Here is a 19,624-nt window from a genome sequence, read left to right on the forward strand (position 1 = left end):
CCTCCCCAACCCCCCCCCCATCTCCCTCTCTCCCTCCCCCAACCCCCCTTATCTCCCTCTCTCCCCCCCCATCCCCAACCCCCCCATCTCCCTCCCCCAACCCCCCCATCTCCCTCTCTCCCTCCCCCAACCCCCCTTATCTCCCTCTCTCCCCCCCCTCCCCAACCCCCCTTATCTCCCTCTCCCTCCCCCAACCCCCCCATCTCCCTCTCTCCCTCCCCCAACCCCCCTTATCTCCCTCTCTCCCTCCCCCTACCCAACCCCCCCCCATCTCCCTCCCTAGGAGATAGATTTAAACTTGAAAATGTGAATAACTTAAAAAATATAACAATTCAATGAAACTTCCATTAGCACCAAAGGAACGGCGGTGTGTAAGTGGGCCTAAAATTGTTGTGCAATCGTGTACCATTTTGGCTGTAGTTCAAGAACAAACAAACGAGAGTTTTAGTGTATAGATGTGAGGAAGAATGTTGCTGGAACGCGCTAGCTTAATGGCACGAGAGTGTCTGCCCACATGGATTGGCACAGGCCGCATAAATCCACTGCTCCATTTAACTGGCGAATTGTGCTGTACTGCTTCATATTGTTTCCAAAACTAGTTTCCGATGTAAAGTTTTTGCATACTGCAGGTTACATATTAATTTTGTGGATTTTACTTTAAATATGCATACAGGCCCCTTGTGACTGTGAGTTGATGTGGCAAGGCTGAATTCATCACACATTTCCTAATGGTGCTCGGGTGCTAATGCATCTAAACTATCCGCACACAGTTCAGGATGTGCCTTATTTCCATTTGCAATTTGCACACAAACTCAAACAAGTGCAGTCAAGCAACTCGCAAGGAAACATGGAGACACAAGGAACTGCAGATGCTGGTTCATTAAAAAAAAGACAACGTGCAGGAAAAACTCAGCCGGTGATGTTTTGGGTCTGAAGAAGGGTCTTGACCCGAAACAACGCCTATCCATGATCCCCAGCGATCCTGCCTCACCCAGCACTCTGCAAGGAAATCTATGTTTGCCGTGAAATGCTCAAAATTCAAGTGGTAGCCTAACCCTGAGCAGCATTCTATGTTAGGATGATTGCACTAATATTTAATTACCTCGGCATTGACATTTCCCTGGTCCTTGCATAAAGATTTAAAAGTATTAGTGCATTAATGTAATCATTGCATGCAAAACCTCTAATTCAGGTTTATTTCAAAGTGACAGTTCATTGGAGAAAGCATTGGTTTAAATATATGGCAATTGGTAAAAAAGTGGAGGGGGAAGCTCCCAGCTCCACCTCTTTGGTGACCCTCGGACTATCCTTGATCAGACTTTGCTGGCTTTACCTTGCACTAAACGTCATACCCTTATCATGTACCCTTCCACGTCTCTAGTCTCCCTCTCCCATTGACTTATCATATCATATCATATCATATATATACAGCCGGAAACAGGCCTTTTCGGCCCACCAAGTCCGTGCCGCCCAGCGATCCCCGTACATTAACACTATCCTACACCCACTAGGGACAATTTTTACATTTTACCCAGCCAATTAACCTACATACCTTAAGCTGAAGAGGGGTCTCGACCTGCAACGTCACCCATTCCTTCTCTCCAGATACGCTGCCTGTTCTGCTTGAGTGTAGAGTACTATACTCTAAATGGCTCGATTATAATCATGTGTTGTCTTTCTGCTGACTGGTTAGCACGTGACAAAAGCTTTTCACTGTACCTCTCTCTGTACATGTGACAATAAACTAAACTGAACTTAAGATTGGGAGCTGAGATGGACTCTTCACCTGTGTGCTCTCTCTGGCACACACATCAGTTCACACCAAGGAGAGCTTGAATCCTGAAACTTGGATGAGAACCTCCTGGGGAAACTAGAAGTTCTTCTCTGCGTTGAGTGTGGTGATGTTCGCCTTGTGTATTCTGGTGGGAGGTATCTGGTGACAGCAGGTTGTATAAGAAAATAACTGCAGATGCTGGTACAAATTAAAGGTATTTATTCACAAAATGCTGGAGTAACTCAGCAGGTCAGGCAGCATCTCAGGAGAGAAGGAATGGGTGACGTTTCGCTTCGCTCAACACCTGCGCTTGGTCCGCGTTGGCCAAACTGGTCTCCCGGTGGCTGAGCACTTCAACTCCCCCTCCCATTCCCAGTCTGACCTTTCTGTCATGGGCCTCCTCCAGTGCCATAGTGAGTCCCACTGGAAATTAGAGGAACAGCACCTCATATTTAGCTTGGGCAGCTTGCAGCCCAGCGGTATGAACATTGTCCTCTCCAACTTTAGATAGTTCTTCTGTCCCTCTCTTCCCCTCCTCCTTCCCAGATCTCCCTCTATCTTCCTGTCTCCACCTATATCCTTCCTTTGTCCCCCCCCCCGTGACATCAGTCTGAAGAAGGGTCTCGACCCGAAACGTCACCCATTCCTTCTCTCCTGAGATGCTGCCTGACCTGCTGAGTTACTCCAGCATTTTGTGAATATATGGTGACAGCAGGTTGGTCAGGAAAAAACCTAGTGCAGATTCCATTATGTATCTGTACACTGAATGGCTTGATGATAATCATGTATTGTCATTCCACTGACTGACTAGCACGCAACAAAAGCATTTTTTCACGGCACCTGACAATACGTGCCAATAAACTAAAAGATTTAACATTCATTTAGGCAATGTTCTTGCTCAGGGACTGTAGTGCTGTTTCCTCTTATGACAGTGAACGTTTCACATCAGGAAAACCTTTCTGGACTGTGAAACGTTTATGGTAAGAATAAATTATGACCTAGTTGTGAACAGAGAAGTTCCATTTTGGGCAGTTAGGAAATGTGTGTGGGTGTTGAAGACAGACACAAAATGCTGGAGTAACTCGAGCAGAACAGGCAGCGTACCTGGAGAGATGGAATGGGTGACGTTTCAGGTCGAGGCCACTCTTCAGCTTAAGTCAATGGGAGAGGGAGACTAGAGATATGGCAGGGTAAGGTGTGAAAATGACAGATCAAGATCAAGGGAATGTAGAATGGTTCATTGTCAGCTGAGAGGGAGGTGGCAATGCGGCATTTAATCAGTAAAATTAATTAGGAGGACAGTGAATTAGGAGGTTAGGGAAATTAATTAGGAGGTTAGGGAAACGAATGTTCATTCCTCAGGGTTGTAAGCTATCCAATTGAAATATGAGGTGCTGTTCCTCCAATTTGTGCTGGGTCTCACTCTGACATTGGAGGAGGCCCAGGATACAAAGGTCTGAGTGGGAGGGGGGGTTAATGTGTTTGGCAACCGGGAGATTGTGTAGGCCTGAGCAGAGGTGTTCAGCGAAATGATGAAAATAGAAGTATGGTGACATCTAAAGGATGAGCAATGTATAGCAGATATGAAATAATAAATATTGTGCACAATATCATCAGTGTGAAGAAGGTTCCCAACTTCACCACTAGTTTCCATCCTGCACTCAAATTCACTTGGACCATCTCCGACATCTCCCTACCGTTTCTGGATCTCACCGCCTCCATCACAGGAGACAGACTATTAACCAACATCTACAACAACCCCACTGACTCCCATAGCTATCTAGACTACATTTCTTCCCACCCTGCTTCCTGTAAAGACTATTCCCTACTCCCAATTCCTCCGTCTACGCTGCATCTGCGCCCAGGATGAGGTTTTCCCTACTAGGGCATCGGAGATGTCCTCGTTCTTTAGGGAACGGGGTTCCCCTCTTTCATTATAGATGAGGCTCTGGGGTCTCCTCGATATCCCGCAGCTCCGCTCTTGCTCCCCCTCCCCCCATTTGTAACAAGGACAGAATTCCCCTTTGCCCTCACCTTCCACCCCATCAGCCATGGCATATGGCACATGTTGCATATAGCGTTACTGGCCACATCTTCCCATCTCCACCCCTTTCTGTTTTCCGCAGAGATTGTTCCCTCTACAACTCCCTGGTCAACTCGTCCCTTCCCACCCAAACCACCCCCTCCCCAGCTACCTTCCCCTGCAACCGCAGGAGATGCAACACCTGCCCTATACCTCCCCCCTTGACTCCATCCAAGGACCCAAACAGTCCAGGTGAGGCAGAGGTTCACTTGCACCTCCTCCAATCTCATCTACTGTATCCGCTGTTCCAGGTGTTAACTTCTGTACGTCGGCGAGACCAAGAGCAGGCTCGGCGATCGTTTCGCTGAACACCTCTGCTCGGTCCGCCTGAACCTACCTGATCTCCCGGTGGCTCAGCACTTTAACTCCCCCTCCCATTCCCAATCTGACCTTTCTGTCCTGGGCCTCCTCCATTGTCAGAGTGATGCCCAGCACAAATTGGAGTAACAGCACCCCATATTTCGCTTGGGTAGCTTCCACCCCAGGGGTATGAACATTGACTTCTCTAACTTTAAATAGCCCATGCTTTCCCTCTCTCTCCATCCCCCTCCCCCTTCCAAGTTCTCCCACTAGTCTCACTGTCTCCAACTACATTCTATATCTTTCCCGTCCTCTCCCCTGACATCAGTCTGAAGAAAGGTCTCGACCCGAAACGTCACCCATTCCTTCTCTCCCGAGATGCTGCCTGACCCGCTGAGTTACTCCGGCATTTTGTGTCTACCTTCGATTTAAACCAGCACCTGCAGTTCTTTCCTACACATAGATAGGTTCTTGATCAGTATGGGTGATCAGCATCAGTAAGCAGCACATTTGTGATATACCAGACAAAGAGTTGAGGGAGTGTGCTCGGATGTGGCTGGAACATTGTTCTACGTCTCCCACAAGGATGGGCTGAGCCTGAGCCCAGGCAAACACTTGTGGTCATCCCTTTTATCCCAAGAGAACGAGTCAAAGATAAAGCTGTTCGGAGTATAAAGTATGCAAGAAGTGTGATGAGAATAATAACCACTGGCAGTTATGCATTTCCTTTCAACTAAAGCATCGCAAGATATTTCACAAAAACACCAGCAAATCAAATCTAAAACCATTTCAGAAAGTGATAATGGGGTAGACATTTTATCTTTTGAAAACTAAGTGGGTGAACCAGGTTTTCATGGAGCAGTGAGTGGAGGAGTGGTTTTCTGTACCCTCTGCTCCACCCTGTCTGGTGTGGTGATTCTTGACATTGAGCGACACTTGCCGAAGCAGTTCATGCAACAAGGGCCCACGGGATGATGCTCGCCAGATCCACCGCCCGCCGTGGCCTGGTAACACCGTCAACGGAGGCTCTGCGCCGAATGAGTGTGTCGACATGGGGGATAAATGCAGATGATTTGCTGCACTCCTCCTGAGGATCGTCCCAATGCTCTCTCCATGTTGCGTGGCAATGGAGCTGGCAGCTCTAAACTGGCCAGCCCTGGGGCTTGGAGAGCCGTCAGCAGCAGAAATGTACGCAGGCAGAATGTAAACAGCAATGTAACAGAAAAACACGCAGTACCTGGACCAAGGCAGCTACCAACGCACCAGTACATCAACAACCACATGCAGCCTGCATGGTTCGTAGCTAATCCATCTTGGCCATGGCCTGAGAGGGCAAACATGGCAGAAGCCAGTCCTCACCACTTCAATGTACTCCATGTGAACTGGAAACCGTAAAGGCTAACCTCAGAAAATACTAGGATATTCAAGTCATTGAATCTTAAAAACGAATAATTACATCAAAGACTGAAGGCGAAAACACTTGAATTCAGTGTTTACACTGTGAAGTTACTCTTTGCTTTTGAATCCATAAGAAAGCTGAATTTGGGGCCCTGTCAGGAAGATGGTGGTGAGCCGTGTGGGCCAGGTACATGGATGGAGGTGGGATCACAGGGACCCCAGTCTTGGTGCAATGTTTGCCCGGCTCTGAGTGCAACTGCCAGCATTTCCCAGCCTGTGGTTTCAAGCACACTTTCAAAGTAATTATGTGTAGGAAGGAACTGTAGATGCTGGTTCAAACCGAAGATAGACACACAAAGCTGGAGGTACTAAGCGGATCAGACGGCATCTCTGTAGGAAAGGAATATGCGATGTTTCGGATCGGGACATATCCGAAACATTTAAGATTATTGAAGGGATTAGACACGCTTGAGGCAGGAAACATGTTCCCGATGTTGGGGGAGTCCAGAACCAGGGGCCACAGTTTAAGATTAAGGGGTAGGCCATTTAGAACGGAGATGAGGAAAAACATTTTCACTCGGAGAGTTGTGAATCTGTGGAATTCTCTGCCTCAGAAGGCAGTGGAGGCTAATTCTTTGGATGCTTTCAAGAGAGAGCTAGATAGAGCTCTTAAAGAAAGTGGAGTCAAGGGATATGGGGAGAAAGCAGGAACGGGGTACTGATTGTGGATGATCAGCCATGATCACAGTGAATGGCGGTGCTGGGCTGAATGGCCTACTCCTGCACCTATTGTGTTTTGGGACCCTTCAGACCATTTAAAAAGGCTACGGTCGACGGAGTCGCTGGTGGAGGCCTGCGGGAGGCTGAAGTAAAGGCACGGGTCTGAAGACTGGTCTTGACCAGAAATGTCACCTATTCCTTTTCTCCAGACTCGCTGAGATACTCCAGCTGTTTGTGTCCATCCTCAGTTCACACTTGTGATCTTTTGTCTGTTGCCAATTGTGCTTAGCAAGGGCAGTAACAAAGGATTATTACTTTTACTTGTTAACGTATTCTGTTGTGCTGCTGCAAGTAAGAATTTAATTGTCCCATCTGGGACATATATGACAATAAAACACTCTTGACTCTTGAAGTTGTACCTCATCACACCCACAAATGCCCAGAAAAACATCCATTCCTAAATCGAACTATACAGTTGGTTACGGTGCGTCAGAACACTTAAACCTCTACATCACTCTTCTTGGTATGCCCATTAAGAAACAAAAGTGCAGTTTTAGTTCCGTTCATCATAACTAATTCATATTTGATATTTTTACCTTAAATGTTCAATTTAAGCTTAGCAACAATTTCTTCTACTTGAATGGGCCTCTTTGATCACAATGTCCTCATCATTTTTACCCGTTCTCCCCTCAGTTTTGTCTATGGACACACTGATAGCAAGGAGCTTGTACCACAGTGCAGGAGGAATGGACTTCCTGGCCCCGCAAATTATACCATCAGGATGGATTTGATTCTGCTCCCCTCCGTCCAAAGTAACCTTCCACACTGTTTGCTAGAATCTTTGAGCTGGAAAGCATTTGTTCCTACCCTACTGCACTCTGAATTATTTTATTTGCATTTAATATCCCGTTTCCATGATCAGTGGTGAAATGTAAATGTCAATCTAGATGTGTCTCAGAATACCATGAGAAGCCCTTAATGTTTTTCGACACGGTAGGCAATGGAATTGAGTGACGCCAGTCCCATCCATTTTGACCGAAGGATGTAAGAGAATGAGGCGATCAATGTTATCAAAAGTTGGATTTGTCATGGGTGCTGTTACACAGGATGTAATTTGTGACCTTCACTGCAAGTATTAATGTGTTAATATCAACATTTTCCCAAGGATTGTAACAAGATTTCTTTTTTTCCCACAGGAGATGACTTTTCCGTTATACAGCAAGAAATATTTATGGTCAAGGAGTGTAAGCATGCCAACATTGTGGGCTACTTCGGAAGCTACCTCAGGTGATTATATCAAATTGCACTCCACTACATTGTTTTGGCGTGCACCGTTTTGCTTCAATTAAAGTTATTGCAAGAGGGGACAGATGCAAAATGCTGGATTAACTCAGCGGGATAGGCAGCATCTCTGGAGAGGAATGAGTGACGTTTTGGGACTTCAGACTGAGTCGGGGAGAGGGAGTCCAGAGATATAGATGGATAAGGTGTGAAAACGACAAATCCAAGCAGGCGATGGATAAGGAACTGAAAAATGGTTCATTATCAGCTGAGGGGAAGGTGACAAGGTGACATACAACCAGTAAAATTAATCAGAATGTCAGTGAAACAAGTCGAATAACTAGGGTGGCGGAGGGACAGAGAGAGATGGAAAGCAAGGGTTACTTGAAGTTGGAGAAATCAATATTCATACCACTGGTCTGTAAACTGCCCAAGTGAAATATGAGGTGCTGTTCCTCCAATTTGCATTGGGCCTCACTCTGACAGTGGAGAAGGCCCAGGACAGAAAGGTCAGTGTGGGAATGGGAGAGAGAGTTAAAGTGTTCACCCAGGCGGACTGAGCGGAGGTGTTCAGCAAAACGATCGCCGATATACAGGAGTCCACACCTGGAACAGCGGATACAGTAGATGAGGTTGGAGGAGGTGCAAGTGAACCTCTGCCTCACCTGAAAGGAGTGTCGGGGTCCTTGGATGGATTCGATGGAAGAAGTATAGGGACAAGTGTTGTTGAGTTCTGGTGTCCATCTTTGAGTTAAATATCGTGTTAAGTTTGTTGAGCAATGTCCACTCATGAGCCTATTATACAGATTTACAGCACGAATATGTCTCTCAATATTTGAAATACAGCCAGAGGTTCTGAGTGAAGCGCCAGTGGTATTTAAGTAACTACTAGACAGGCGCGGGCCTGTTGGGTCCAGATCTCTCCTGCGGGCTCGGCAACCCTCCACTCACACCTGTCCTGTGGGCGTGGCAAACCCCGTTGGGTGCAAGCCTCTCTTGCTGGGCCCCAACTGACGATCCGTGGACCCGTTGAAAACTCTCTTGTGTGGCAACCCTCCACACAAGTTACTCCTGCGGGCGCGGCAACCATCTTGTTTGACCCTCTGCCGTCGCGCTGCACCACGGGAGGGGCAGGCGCTGGGCACGCCGGGATGGGCGCCGGTCCTCCCAACTGGGGGGGGAGGGGGGGCGCATTTATTAAAGTTTATTAAGTTAAATGTAACAAAACTTGATCAATTGAGAGCGCAGGGGAATGGTGGGTAGGGTGGGTGTAAAATTGTCGCGCTAAATTGTCACAATATGAGAGTTTTAGTACAATACAATACTATACAATGTATCTTTATTGTCATTGTACAGGGGTACAACGAGATCCCATACGATGCAATAAATCAATTAGCTAGTCAGTATTAATTTAAACAACAACAACCCAACGAAACAAATTGTAACAGTTTTAAGGCAGAATAAAGTGCAAGTAGATCTGTGCCGGTTCACTGTGCGTTGTGACCATCCGGCTCAGCAGGACCGGTTCATAGCAGCTATGGCCCTGGGGCCATATAATAATATAATAATAGATTAGAAAGGCACATGGAAATGCAGGGAATGGAGGGATATGGATCACGTGCAAGCAGAGGGAATTAACTTGCATCATGTTCGACACAGACATAGACCTGTGCCACACTATACTGTTCTATGCTTGAATCTCATCTTAATTGACCTTGTTTTCTGTAGGCTAAATTTAATATGTACACAGGCATTGGAATAGAGTTTTAAAAATATTGATATCTATATACTAAAACTCTCGTTTGTTATCTTGTTTGTGACTGAACTTCAGCCAAAACGGTACACGATAGCGCGACCATTTTAGGCCCACCTTACTCACCGTTGTCACATTAGTGATAATGCAAGTAGTTTTTTTGAAATCGGTGTTATATTTTTAAAGTTATTCACATTTTAAAGTTTAAAAGGAGGGGAGGGGGGAGGAGAGAGGGGGGAAGGGGGAGTGGGGGAGAAGGGAGAGGGGAGGGGGGGTTGAGGGGAGGGGGAGGGGGGGTTGAGGGGAGGGGGAGGGGGGGTTGAGGGGAGGGGGAGGGGGGGTTGAGGGGAGGGGGGGGAGGTCAGGGTGCTGCACCAATGCAGGAGAGGTTTGGGCCCAACGGGTCCACTTTGTCTAGTTTTATTATAAAGATTGATACAGATTTACTGAGTAGATGAATACCAAGTGCCATATTATTAAATTCTGAACATGGGATTTCCCATAGTTGAGGAAGGGCCTCGACCCGAAACGTCACCCATTGCTTCTCTCCAGAGATGCTGCCTGTCCCGCTGAGTTACTCCAGCGTTTTGTGTCCATCTGTGGGATTTCCCAGGATTTGAGCTGCAGGCCAACATTTGGAAAACATGCAACAAAGTTGTTAATAAGACCATAAGATATGGGAGCAGAATTAGGCCATTCAACCCATCGAGTCGACTCCGCTATTCAATCACGGCTGATCTATGTTACCCTCTCAACCCCATTCTCCTGCCTTCTCTGACCCCCTTCCTGAGCAAGAACCGACCAACCTTCACCTTAAAAATACCCAATGTCTTGGCCTCCACAGCCGTCTCCATGTCAGGGACCAGGGGGGTGTTTCACACCTGCATTCGGACACTTCTGGTGGAGACCACTGAGGAGTAATTGTTACCGCGTGGACAGGAATTGGCTGCACAATATATATAGTTTGGGCAAATTCCATCTGCCTGCACTTCCTGCCCCTATGGAGAGTTGGCTCCCTCAGCCTCTTCCCTCTGCTCCAAAGATGCTCAGTAAAATCTTACCCTTTTCTCCATGCTCCAAGTCTCCCATCCAAAATATATCTTCCTGAGGCTGGGTCCAGATTATGTTTGATAGTTTTTACTCCGTGATGCATTGTGCTGGTTTACCTGATATAAAGTGTTATTGTAAAGCTAATTCTGGGCGGTGGGGATAGCTGGCGGCAGGATACGCTGCTAACATTCTGCTCCGTGAGTAATTTGGCCCGTTGTTGGACTTTGCCATCACCGAGAACGTTGGGAGTAAAAGCAAAATTGGCAACAAAAAAAAACAAGAAAAATTGGAGAACTATCCTCCTGTAACGAACAGACCTTATCTCAATTAGTTTGTATTTATTGATTTTCGCCAAAATGTTGTCAATAATTTGAAATGCTGGCCTTAATTTGTAGAAATTAGCATAATCAGCAACCTAACTTTCTGTTGAATTTACAACAAGCCAAAGCTTTCAACAGGTACACGCATTGTGTAGATAATAATTTTATCAAACAACTAGACCAAGTGGACCCGTTTGGCCCAAACCTCTCCTGCATTGGTGCAGCCCCCTCCCCCTCCCCCTTCCCCCTCCCTTCCCCCTCCCCCTGCTGAGTTACTCCAGCACTTTAGTTTTTTTTGTGGGATGTACATTTTCTAAAAGGTATTTGTAATTGTGTTTAGCCGTGAGAAGCTGTGGATCTGTATGGAATACTGCGGTGGTGGATCTCTCCAGGATATGTACCATGGTATGTGTTTGAACCTTCCTCACTCACCCCCAACCCCTCCCCTCCAACACTACTGCTGTTTCTTGTCATCTTTCCTATCCCCAAGCTTTTCACCAATTGCTCTTCTTGGCTTTTTGTTGTAATTTGTTCTATATTTTCTAAGGGATTGGTTTGAAAGTTTACAGGAGGTGATTCCATGGATATTGGAGATGGACACGTACCATTTGTCCCACCTACACCTGGCGGGTGTATATGCTTCACTTCAGTTACTTTCTGTCTTTGCTCTCCTAACTCTCATTATAACCCTCTATCTTGCTCACCAACCCTCCCCTTCAATGCATCTGCACTACTTTTTTCAACCCCTCTGTCTTTGTGTAAAGAAGCTTCCTCACAATTTCCAAATAGATTTCTTGGGGATTCTTGCAATCATTATTCTTGTGATGCTCTTCCCCTCCAAAGAAAATATTGTCCCTGTACTCACCCGTAAAGATCTTCCATAGTTTTAATCATCTCTGAGATCAGTCTGCAGCTTCTTTCCCTGAAAGAATAAGAGACCCGGTCATATCTTAAGGATGTGAGGAATAGGAACTCTACTGTTGAGCAGGATGGATCATGAGTGATTGTTTACCTCAGCCCCATTTTCTGCATTAACCTCATCTCCCTTGACTGACTTTCTCATAAAATCTTGGCAATCGAGCATTCAAAGCCCCCTTGTTCTCTTCTTGAGAAGGGAATTCCAAACATTCATCATTCGCTGGAAGAAGATCTTATTCTCGTCTCTGCTCGGAATGGCCGACCCTTTACTCTGAGTCTACTGGTTCCAGACAGCCTAACCAAGGGAAATAATCAAGTCCACATTTACCCTTCAGATTTTGTCTGGTTCAATGAGGACACTAAACCTAGTTTCTAAACTCCTAGTCTGCTCTTGCAATCCACCAACCCATCCTCCTGGGGATCGAGCAGGTAAACCTTTTGCTGCAGTCCTTTAGTTTTAACTATTCATATCCCTGGTAAAGGAGTCTAGGTCCTTCAGTTTTAAGTATTCCTACCCCTGGTAAAGGAGTCTAGGTCCTTCAGTTTTAAGTATTCCTATCCTTGGTTAAGGAGACTTGGGCTTTGATATATTTTCAGCAAAACGCTCCCATTCTTGTGCTTCAATTCTCTTGCAGTCAAAGCCAACATGTCCTCCTATTAATTAATTGATTGATTGATTAATACCCTACAATTTTTTTTTAACGAAACTCTTCCTTTCTATTTTATGACCAAAATGAACGACCACATTTCTGTGATCTTCCCCCATGTACTTGCCCCTTGGTTTACCTATCTGTATTTCTCTGTAACCCTCCCAACATCCTCTGTGTAGTCCACCGAGCCCAGCTTTGTGTCATCAGCAATTTCCTTCTCCCTCCAATGTTCCTCTTATGCCTTTATTCATCCGTGGAGTCTCATGTGTTTAGTTTGTTCTTGAACTCCTTTGAATGCTTTTCAAATGTTTCACATTGTTCTACATCTTTGACTCTATTATATCCCATTGTGTCTCCCCAAATTCTGTTCTAAACCTATGAAAATTGGCTCCTTTTCCATTTGTAGGTCTGTTTTTTGTCACACTTGCGCGCACAGTTATCATTCTTACAACACACGGGCTCTATTGCCTCAATGACTCCTGTTTTTCCCACTTATCTGTTCTTGTTCACTCCCCTTTATTAGATATATTTGCAAATCCTCCCACTGAATTTTAAGATAAGGAAGACATTTCTACATTATAGAAATCACACTCTGCTGCAGGCTTTTACCTGATTGTTCTGTTCTGGTTAAAATGCTCCATTATTATCATTCTTCAGTCAGTTTTACCTCTAAATTAGGCGCTCTGTAGACTAGATCATTGTAATTGATCCTTTATCTTTTATCGAAGGTATTTATTCACAAAATGCTGGAGTAACTCAGCAGGTCAGGCAGCATCTCAGGAGAGAAGGAATGGGTGACGTTTCGGGTCGAGACCCTTCTTCAGACCCGACGTCTCGACCCGAAACGTCACCCATTCCTTCTCTCCTGAGTTGCTACCTGACCTGCTGAGTTACTGACCTGCATTTTGTGAATAAATACCTTCGATTTGTACCAGCATCTGCAGTTATTTTCTTATACTTTATCTTTTATCTCTCTCCACAGTGTTTATTTATTATAACTTCGTGCAGTTATGTGCCATTCTGTTGTCCTTCATCGGCACAACCATTCAAGCCCCGCCCCTCCTTCTCTCTATTTTTTCTATATGTTCTACACCACGCTTGGTTTCCTGTAAACCATGGTGTTTGCTTCCTTCCAGTCTACCACTGCCTCCAGTTTCCTTGCTCTGTTATAAACACTGAGCTTTGGCTGTGCACACATTTTAATAGTATTCCCTCACTCTATGGTTAACCATCATCTTGCAAGTTCCATAAATGTTTGTTCCTGGGCTGGCGATCGATGCCCTCCCTTACTCTATTCTTTCCCATCTCTCATTTCTTGTTTATTTTATTCAGACTGTGTATTGATTCCTCCCCTTCTTGTCTGTGGTCTTTGCCACCTCTCTGTCTGGCCTCTTCATCAGGGCTGGACTCCCCGGGCCTGTTTGAGTGCAGCCACCCATCAGTCCAGCTCCAGCCTGTCCTACAACTGATGCACACATCCAGTGAAAAGGAACCAGTTTTCCCCCAAAACACCCCTTTGCATCCTCCTGATCCTCTGCCATTTTGCAAATGGTCCGGACAGTAATCCAGGGGTCCTGCTTTCTACATTGGAACCCACAACTGATACTTTCATGATGTCATTTCATGGTCAGTCTAAAGAAGGGTCTCGACCCGAAACGTCACCCACTCCTCCTCTTCAGAGATGCTGCCTGTCCCGCTGAGTTACTCCAGCATTTTGTGTCTGTCTCCAGTTTAAACCAGCATCTGCAGTTCCTTCTTACACAACGGATACTTTCCGCAGGACCTCTTCCCCGTTCCCACATTGTTTGCTGCCGCATGGATGAGTCATGAAGAGCTGGATTTACTCCAAGTTCCTCTTTAGCTGCCGGTTAATCCTTACTCTGGCCCCTGGCTGGCAACACTCCCTTTTCATTTTAATTGCAGAAAACATTAATTGTCCCCCTAATTACACAGTCCCCTTTTGCTATCGCATTTCTATTTTGCTCTTCACAGAGCTTTCTGAGTCATGGAATCTTGTGCTTCTTTGTGGCTGTCTCAGCAGAAGTCTTTTTCCTTGTCTCTCAGAAAGTGAGTGAACACGATGAGTGCCTGTCGCTGTCTTATAGACAATAGACAATAGGTGCAGGAGGAGGCCATTCGGCCCTTCGAGCCAGCACCGCCATTCAATGTGATCGTGGCTGATCATTCTCAATCAGTACCCCGTTCCTGCCTTCTCCCCATACCCCCTGACTCCGTTACCCTTAAGAGCTCTATCTCGCTCTCTCTTGAATGCATTCAGAGAATTGGCCTCCACTGCCTTCTGAGGCAGAGAATTCCACAGATTCACAACTCTCTGACTGAAAAAGCTTTTCCTCATCTCCGTTCTAAATGGCCTACCCCTTATTCTTAAACTGTGGGCCCTTGTTCTGGACTCCCCCAACATTGGGAACATGTTTCCTGCCTCTAACGTGTCCAACCCCTTAATAATCTTATACGTTTCGATAAGATCCCCTCCCATCCTTCTAAATTCCAGTGTATAGTCTTATTATTCCAGTCTTAGACTATGAATCTCCCTCAAATTCAGAATGTCTTGTTTTCCAGTATTTGAGATGCAGGAATAAATCATGTTGGCCGGATAGGACAAGGCAAGACTTCAAGCAAACATGTAAAATGCTGGATGCATCCAGTGGGTTGGGTTGCATCTGTGGTCTGTGTTTCACATTAAAGACCTTCCTCCAGAACTGAAGAGGAGAGAAGCATCGAGGGGGGGGGGGAGGAAAGAGAATGACTGGATTTTAGCAGATTTGCTCATGGACTTGACACTTAACCCATGCACACTTATGAAGTGAGTGCTTTGTTTTTGCAGTAACAGGACCGCTGCTGGAACTGCACATTGCCTACATCAGCAGAGAAACCTTGCAGGTAGGATGGCAATGTCTCTGAATGTACTGGACATCTAGCATTTGTTGCCAGTCCCCCCCACTCCCCCTTCCCAGATCTCCCTCTAACTTCCTGTCTCCACCTATATCCTTCCTTTGCCCCGCCCCCCTGACATCAGTCTGAAGAAGGGTCTCGACCCGAAACGTCACCCATTCCTTCTCTCCTGAGATGCTGCCTGACCTGCTGAGTTACTCCAGCATTTTGTGAATAAATACCTTCGATTTGTACCAGCATCTGCAGTTGTTTTCTTAAACTAATATCATTAGTTGTTATAATATAATTATATTATCATTAGATATTTAACGAATAGCAAAGCCAAAGCTGTGAATATAACCACAAACAATTGCATTATCGCTGTGACATAGAAGATAGGTGCAGGAGGAGGCCATTCAGCCCTACGAGCCAGCACCACCATTCATTGTGATCATGGGTGATCATCCACAATCAGTAACCCGTGCCTGCCTTCTCCCCATACCCCTTGATTCCACTAGCCCCTAGAGCTCTATCTAACTCTCTTTTAAATTCATCCAGTGAATTGGCCTCCACTGCCCTCTGTGGCAGAGAATTCCACAAATTCACAACTCTCTGGGTGAAAAAGTTTTTTCTCACCTCAGTTTTAAATGGCCTCCCCTTTATTCTTAGACTGTGGCCCCTGGTTCTGGACTCCCCCAACATTGGGAACATTTTTCCCGCATCTAGCTTGTTCACTCCTTTTATAATTTTATACGTCTCTATAAGATCCCTTCTCATCCTTCTAAATTCCAGTGAATACAAGCCCAGCCATTCCAATCTTTCCTCATATGACAGTCCCGCCATTCCGGGGATAAATATTCCTTCATTTACAGTTATGGATAAATAAGAATGAGTATCGTAACCTTCTACAAAACAATAGCCGAGCCTAAGCAGGGACCCATAACTAATGACTGTAATAAGGAATTTGGCAGAGTTTGGAGCAAATGGGTAACTCAACAAAATGTGGAGTAGTCGATGCACTTAACATGAAGCTAGGTGTTAAATGAACCAAAAGGAATTGAAAATGCAGCTGAAGGAAGATTAAAGTGTGGTGGAAGAAGGATCACAGGCATTGTGTGCAGTGAAGTCAGAAACCATTGTAAAATAAATATGAGGAACTGCTATTTTTGGGGGGATAAGCAGAGACAAATGGATGTCCTTGTCTGAAACTGTTTTTTCCACCATTATTTGTAGTTAATTACATCAAACTTACCTTGTAGGGTCTGAGTTATTTGCACAGCAAAGGAAAGATGCACCGAGACATAAAGGTGAGCCGAATTTCCTTTTTATTTGCTAATGTTTTTGAGCATTTTTAAAACATTTTTGGTCAAATCAAGCTCTAATGTAGGAAACTATCCCTTCGACTCACTGAGTCTGCACGGGGCAGCGAACCCCACATATTAAAACTGCGCTACACACATGAGGGACAATTTGCATTTATACCAAGCCAATTAACCTACAAACCTGTACGTCTTTGGAGTGTGGGTGGAAACCGAAGATCTTGGAGAAAACCCACGTGGTCACTGGAAGATGTACGAACTCCGTACAGGCAGCACCCGTAGTCGGGATGGAACCCGGGTCTTTGGCGCTGAAAGCTCTGTATGCCAGCAACTCTACCGCCGTACCACTTGATGTGTGTCAAATTAGTGAAGATGAACTAATTGAAGGCGTGTGCTTGGCTGTGGGAAGTATAGAAAGCAATGGTGGGCTTGTGTAAACCAAGAGCCAGCAGTGGTGTTAGCAGTGATTAATGGTCACTCTCAGGTGTGGTAGGCATGAACTTAAATATCCATGTACCTCTCCTGTAAAACTGCTCTCTCTTCCTCAGGGCGCCAACATCTTACTGACAGATCATGGAGATGTGAAGTTAGGTGAGTATTATGGCTCGGCGTTCAGATCGTTTATCAAACCTGCTGCCTCTTGAACTGACACGGCAATGTCGATGATGTAAACTTCAGAATTGGGCAAATGTATTTCTGTGTGTTTATGGTCATCGTGTCTTGTATTTCTGTGTGTTTATGGTCATCGTGTCTTGTATTTCTGTGTGTTTATGGTCATCGTGTCTTGTATTTCTGTGTGTTTATGGTCATCGTGTCTTGTATTTCTGTGTGTTTATGGTCATCGTGTCTTGTATTTCTGTGTGTTTATGGTCATCGTGTCTTGTATTTCTGTGTGTTTATGGTCATCGTGTCTTGTATTTCTGTGTGTTTATGGTCATCGTGTCTTGTATTTCTGTGTGGTGTTTATGGTCATCGTGTCTTGTATTTCTGTGTGTTTATGGTCATCGTGTCTTGTATTTCTGTGTGTTTATGGTCATCGTGTCTTGTATTTCTGTGTGTTTATGGTCATCGTGTCTTGGGGAAACAAAGAAAGGATAAAGTTAGTTTATAGAAAAAAAACCCTGAAATTCACTTACAGTGATGTACTGCAGTAGAGCGCAGGCTCTTGCTAATGATTCAGATTTCATTGGTATGACATGAACAGTTGACTTAACTTGAGAACCCGTGTTGACATCCCAATGATACTAAACCTACTGATCAAAAAATAACACGTTCATAAATCAGTAATTGCCAAAATTGTTGTTCGTCCTTCGGGTTGGAAGATGACCATGGCTTCACTTCACTGTGGGTCCGAAAGTGACTGGTGAGGCCAATCCGGGCCCGGAAGGCACGCCCACACGTAGGACACAAGTGGATGGGTGCTGCAGTGGGAGTGGAGGTAGCCCGGGCCTTGCGCGCGGTGCGTTTCCTCTGGGCCTCTGCAGTGCGTCTGTCCTCTGCTGCACGGGCTCCTGTGGTGAGCTTGCTACGCCAGGTTGGACGGTCCAGAGCAAGAGACTCCCAAGTGCTGAGGTTGATGTCCAAGTCTTTGAGGGACACTTTGAGGCAGTCCTTAAACCGTTTCTTCTGTCCTCCTACAGAGCGCTTGCTCTGACACAGTTCTCCATACAGAAGCTGTTTTGGCAGTCGACTCTCGGGCATTCTGACCACATGGCCTGCCCATCTGGCTTGGGCTTTCCATGGGAGGGTGTGGACGCTGGGGATTCCGGCCCGTTCCAAGACCTCTGTGTCGGGAATTTTGTCCTGCCACCTGATGTGAAGGAGTCTACGTAGGCAGTTCAAGTGAAAGTGGTTCAAGCTCAATACATGCAAGACCATCAACAATGTTGCCAGTTTAATTGGATCTAAACATTCTGACCTCTTGTCCAAACTTTCACAAGGTAAACTTTGGAAACGAAAATAAGAGAGAGACATTCACAAAGGAGTCCGAGTTTGGCTTCTACAGGACCCAAGCATGTTGATGTTGTATCTTCCTCCTCGATTCACCACAGGCAACAATTATGCTCCCTGCTGTATGATGGCAAAAATAATTTTAGAAAGCTTAAGTTATAGTCAGGGATCTCTTGAATCAATGAGGCCCAGTGACCCAGTTGTTGTATTTGCCAATGATGTGGAGTGTAAACGTGCTGTCACAGTGCAGTGAGGACAGATGCGGATGCATTTCCAAGGCCATGGAGTGTTTTGAAGTTGCTCATATGTTGGATGTTTAAGCTGGAAAGTGGAAAGGCAAATGGGACCAAAATCATTAGTGGAGTGACTTATACATAAATGAACGTTTGTAGATTTTTTTCGGTTTAGTTTAGAGATACAGCGCGGCAACAGGCCCTTTGACCCATGGTGTCCGCCAAGAACAGCGATCCCCGCACACTAACACTATCCTGCACACAACTAGGGGCAATTTACAATTACACCAAGCCAATTGACCTACAAACCTGTGCGTCTTTAGAGTGTCGGAGGAAACCGGAGATCCCGGAGAAAACCCACGCAGGTCACGGGGAGAACGTACAAACTCCGTACAGACGGTGCCCGTAGTCAGGATCGAGGCTGGGTCCGTGGCACTGTGAGGCAGCAACTCTACCGCTGCACTGCCATGCCATCCCTGCTGCATGGAAATGTCTGCACCCCTCATTCATTGGAGCTGTCCCATTCGATGGCGATTGAAGAGTCATTTTGGCGAAAGACAACATGGAGATTATAAAACAGAATACCTCCAGTGTACCTTGGTTTAAATTAATGCACAGTTTCTGGATCGCAGTTGTAATCTAATGTACAACTAAAAAACTAAAATACTTCAAAGTACATGACCCACACCCCTCTAGGTTATGCCACTGAGCCCCACAGTTAAAAGAGTAGATTTTAGATTTTAGTTTAGAGATACAGAGCAGAAACAGGCCCTTCGGCCCACCGGGTCCGCACCGCCCAGCGATCCCCGCACACTAACACTATCCTAAACCCACTATGGGCAATTTTTACATTTACCCAGCCAATTAACCTACAATCCTGTACGTCTTTGGAGTGTGGGAGAAAACCGAAGATCTCGGAGAAAACCCACGCAGGTCACGGGGAGAACGTACAAACTCCGTACAGACGGTGCCCGTAGTCAGGA

The 19,624-nt window shown here is 45.8% G+C and overlaps 1 protein-coding gene across 1 annotated transcript in view; it reads left to right on the forward strand.

The window, feature by feature from the left end:
* Positions 1 to 19,624, forward strand: part of map4k5 (mitogen-activated protein kinase kinase kinase kinase 5) — a 126,584-nt gene that overhangs the window by 36,658 nt on the left and 70,302 nt on the right. Inside the window, exons 3-7 of the mRNA XM_078406074.1 lie at positions 7,472 to 7,562; positions 11,020 to 11,084; positions 15,093 to 15,148; positions 16,399 to 16,446; positions 17,007 to 17,049. Coding sequence (XP_078262200.1) covers positions 7,472 to 7,562; positions 11,020 to 11,084; positions 15,093 to 15,148; positions 16,399 to 16,446; positions 17,007 to 17,049 — 303 coding nt within the window. The remainder of the gene's footprint in view (positions 1 to 7,471; positions 7,563 to 11,019; positions 11,085 to 15,092; positions 15,149 to 16,398; positions 16,447 to 17,006; positions 17,050 to 19,624) is intronic.

This window comes from Rhinoraja longicauda, chromosome 10 (assembly GCF_053455715.1).
Source record: "Rhinoraja longicauda isolate Sanriku21f chromosome 10, sRhiLon1.1, whole genome shotgun sequence".
Classification (NCBI taxonomy): domain Eukaryota; kingdom Metazoa; phylum Chordata; class Chondrichthyes; order Rajiformes; family Arhynchobatidae; genus Rhinoraja; species Rhinoraja longicauda.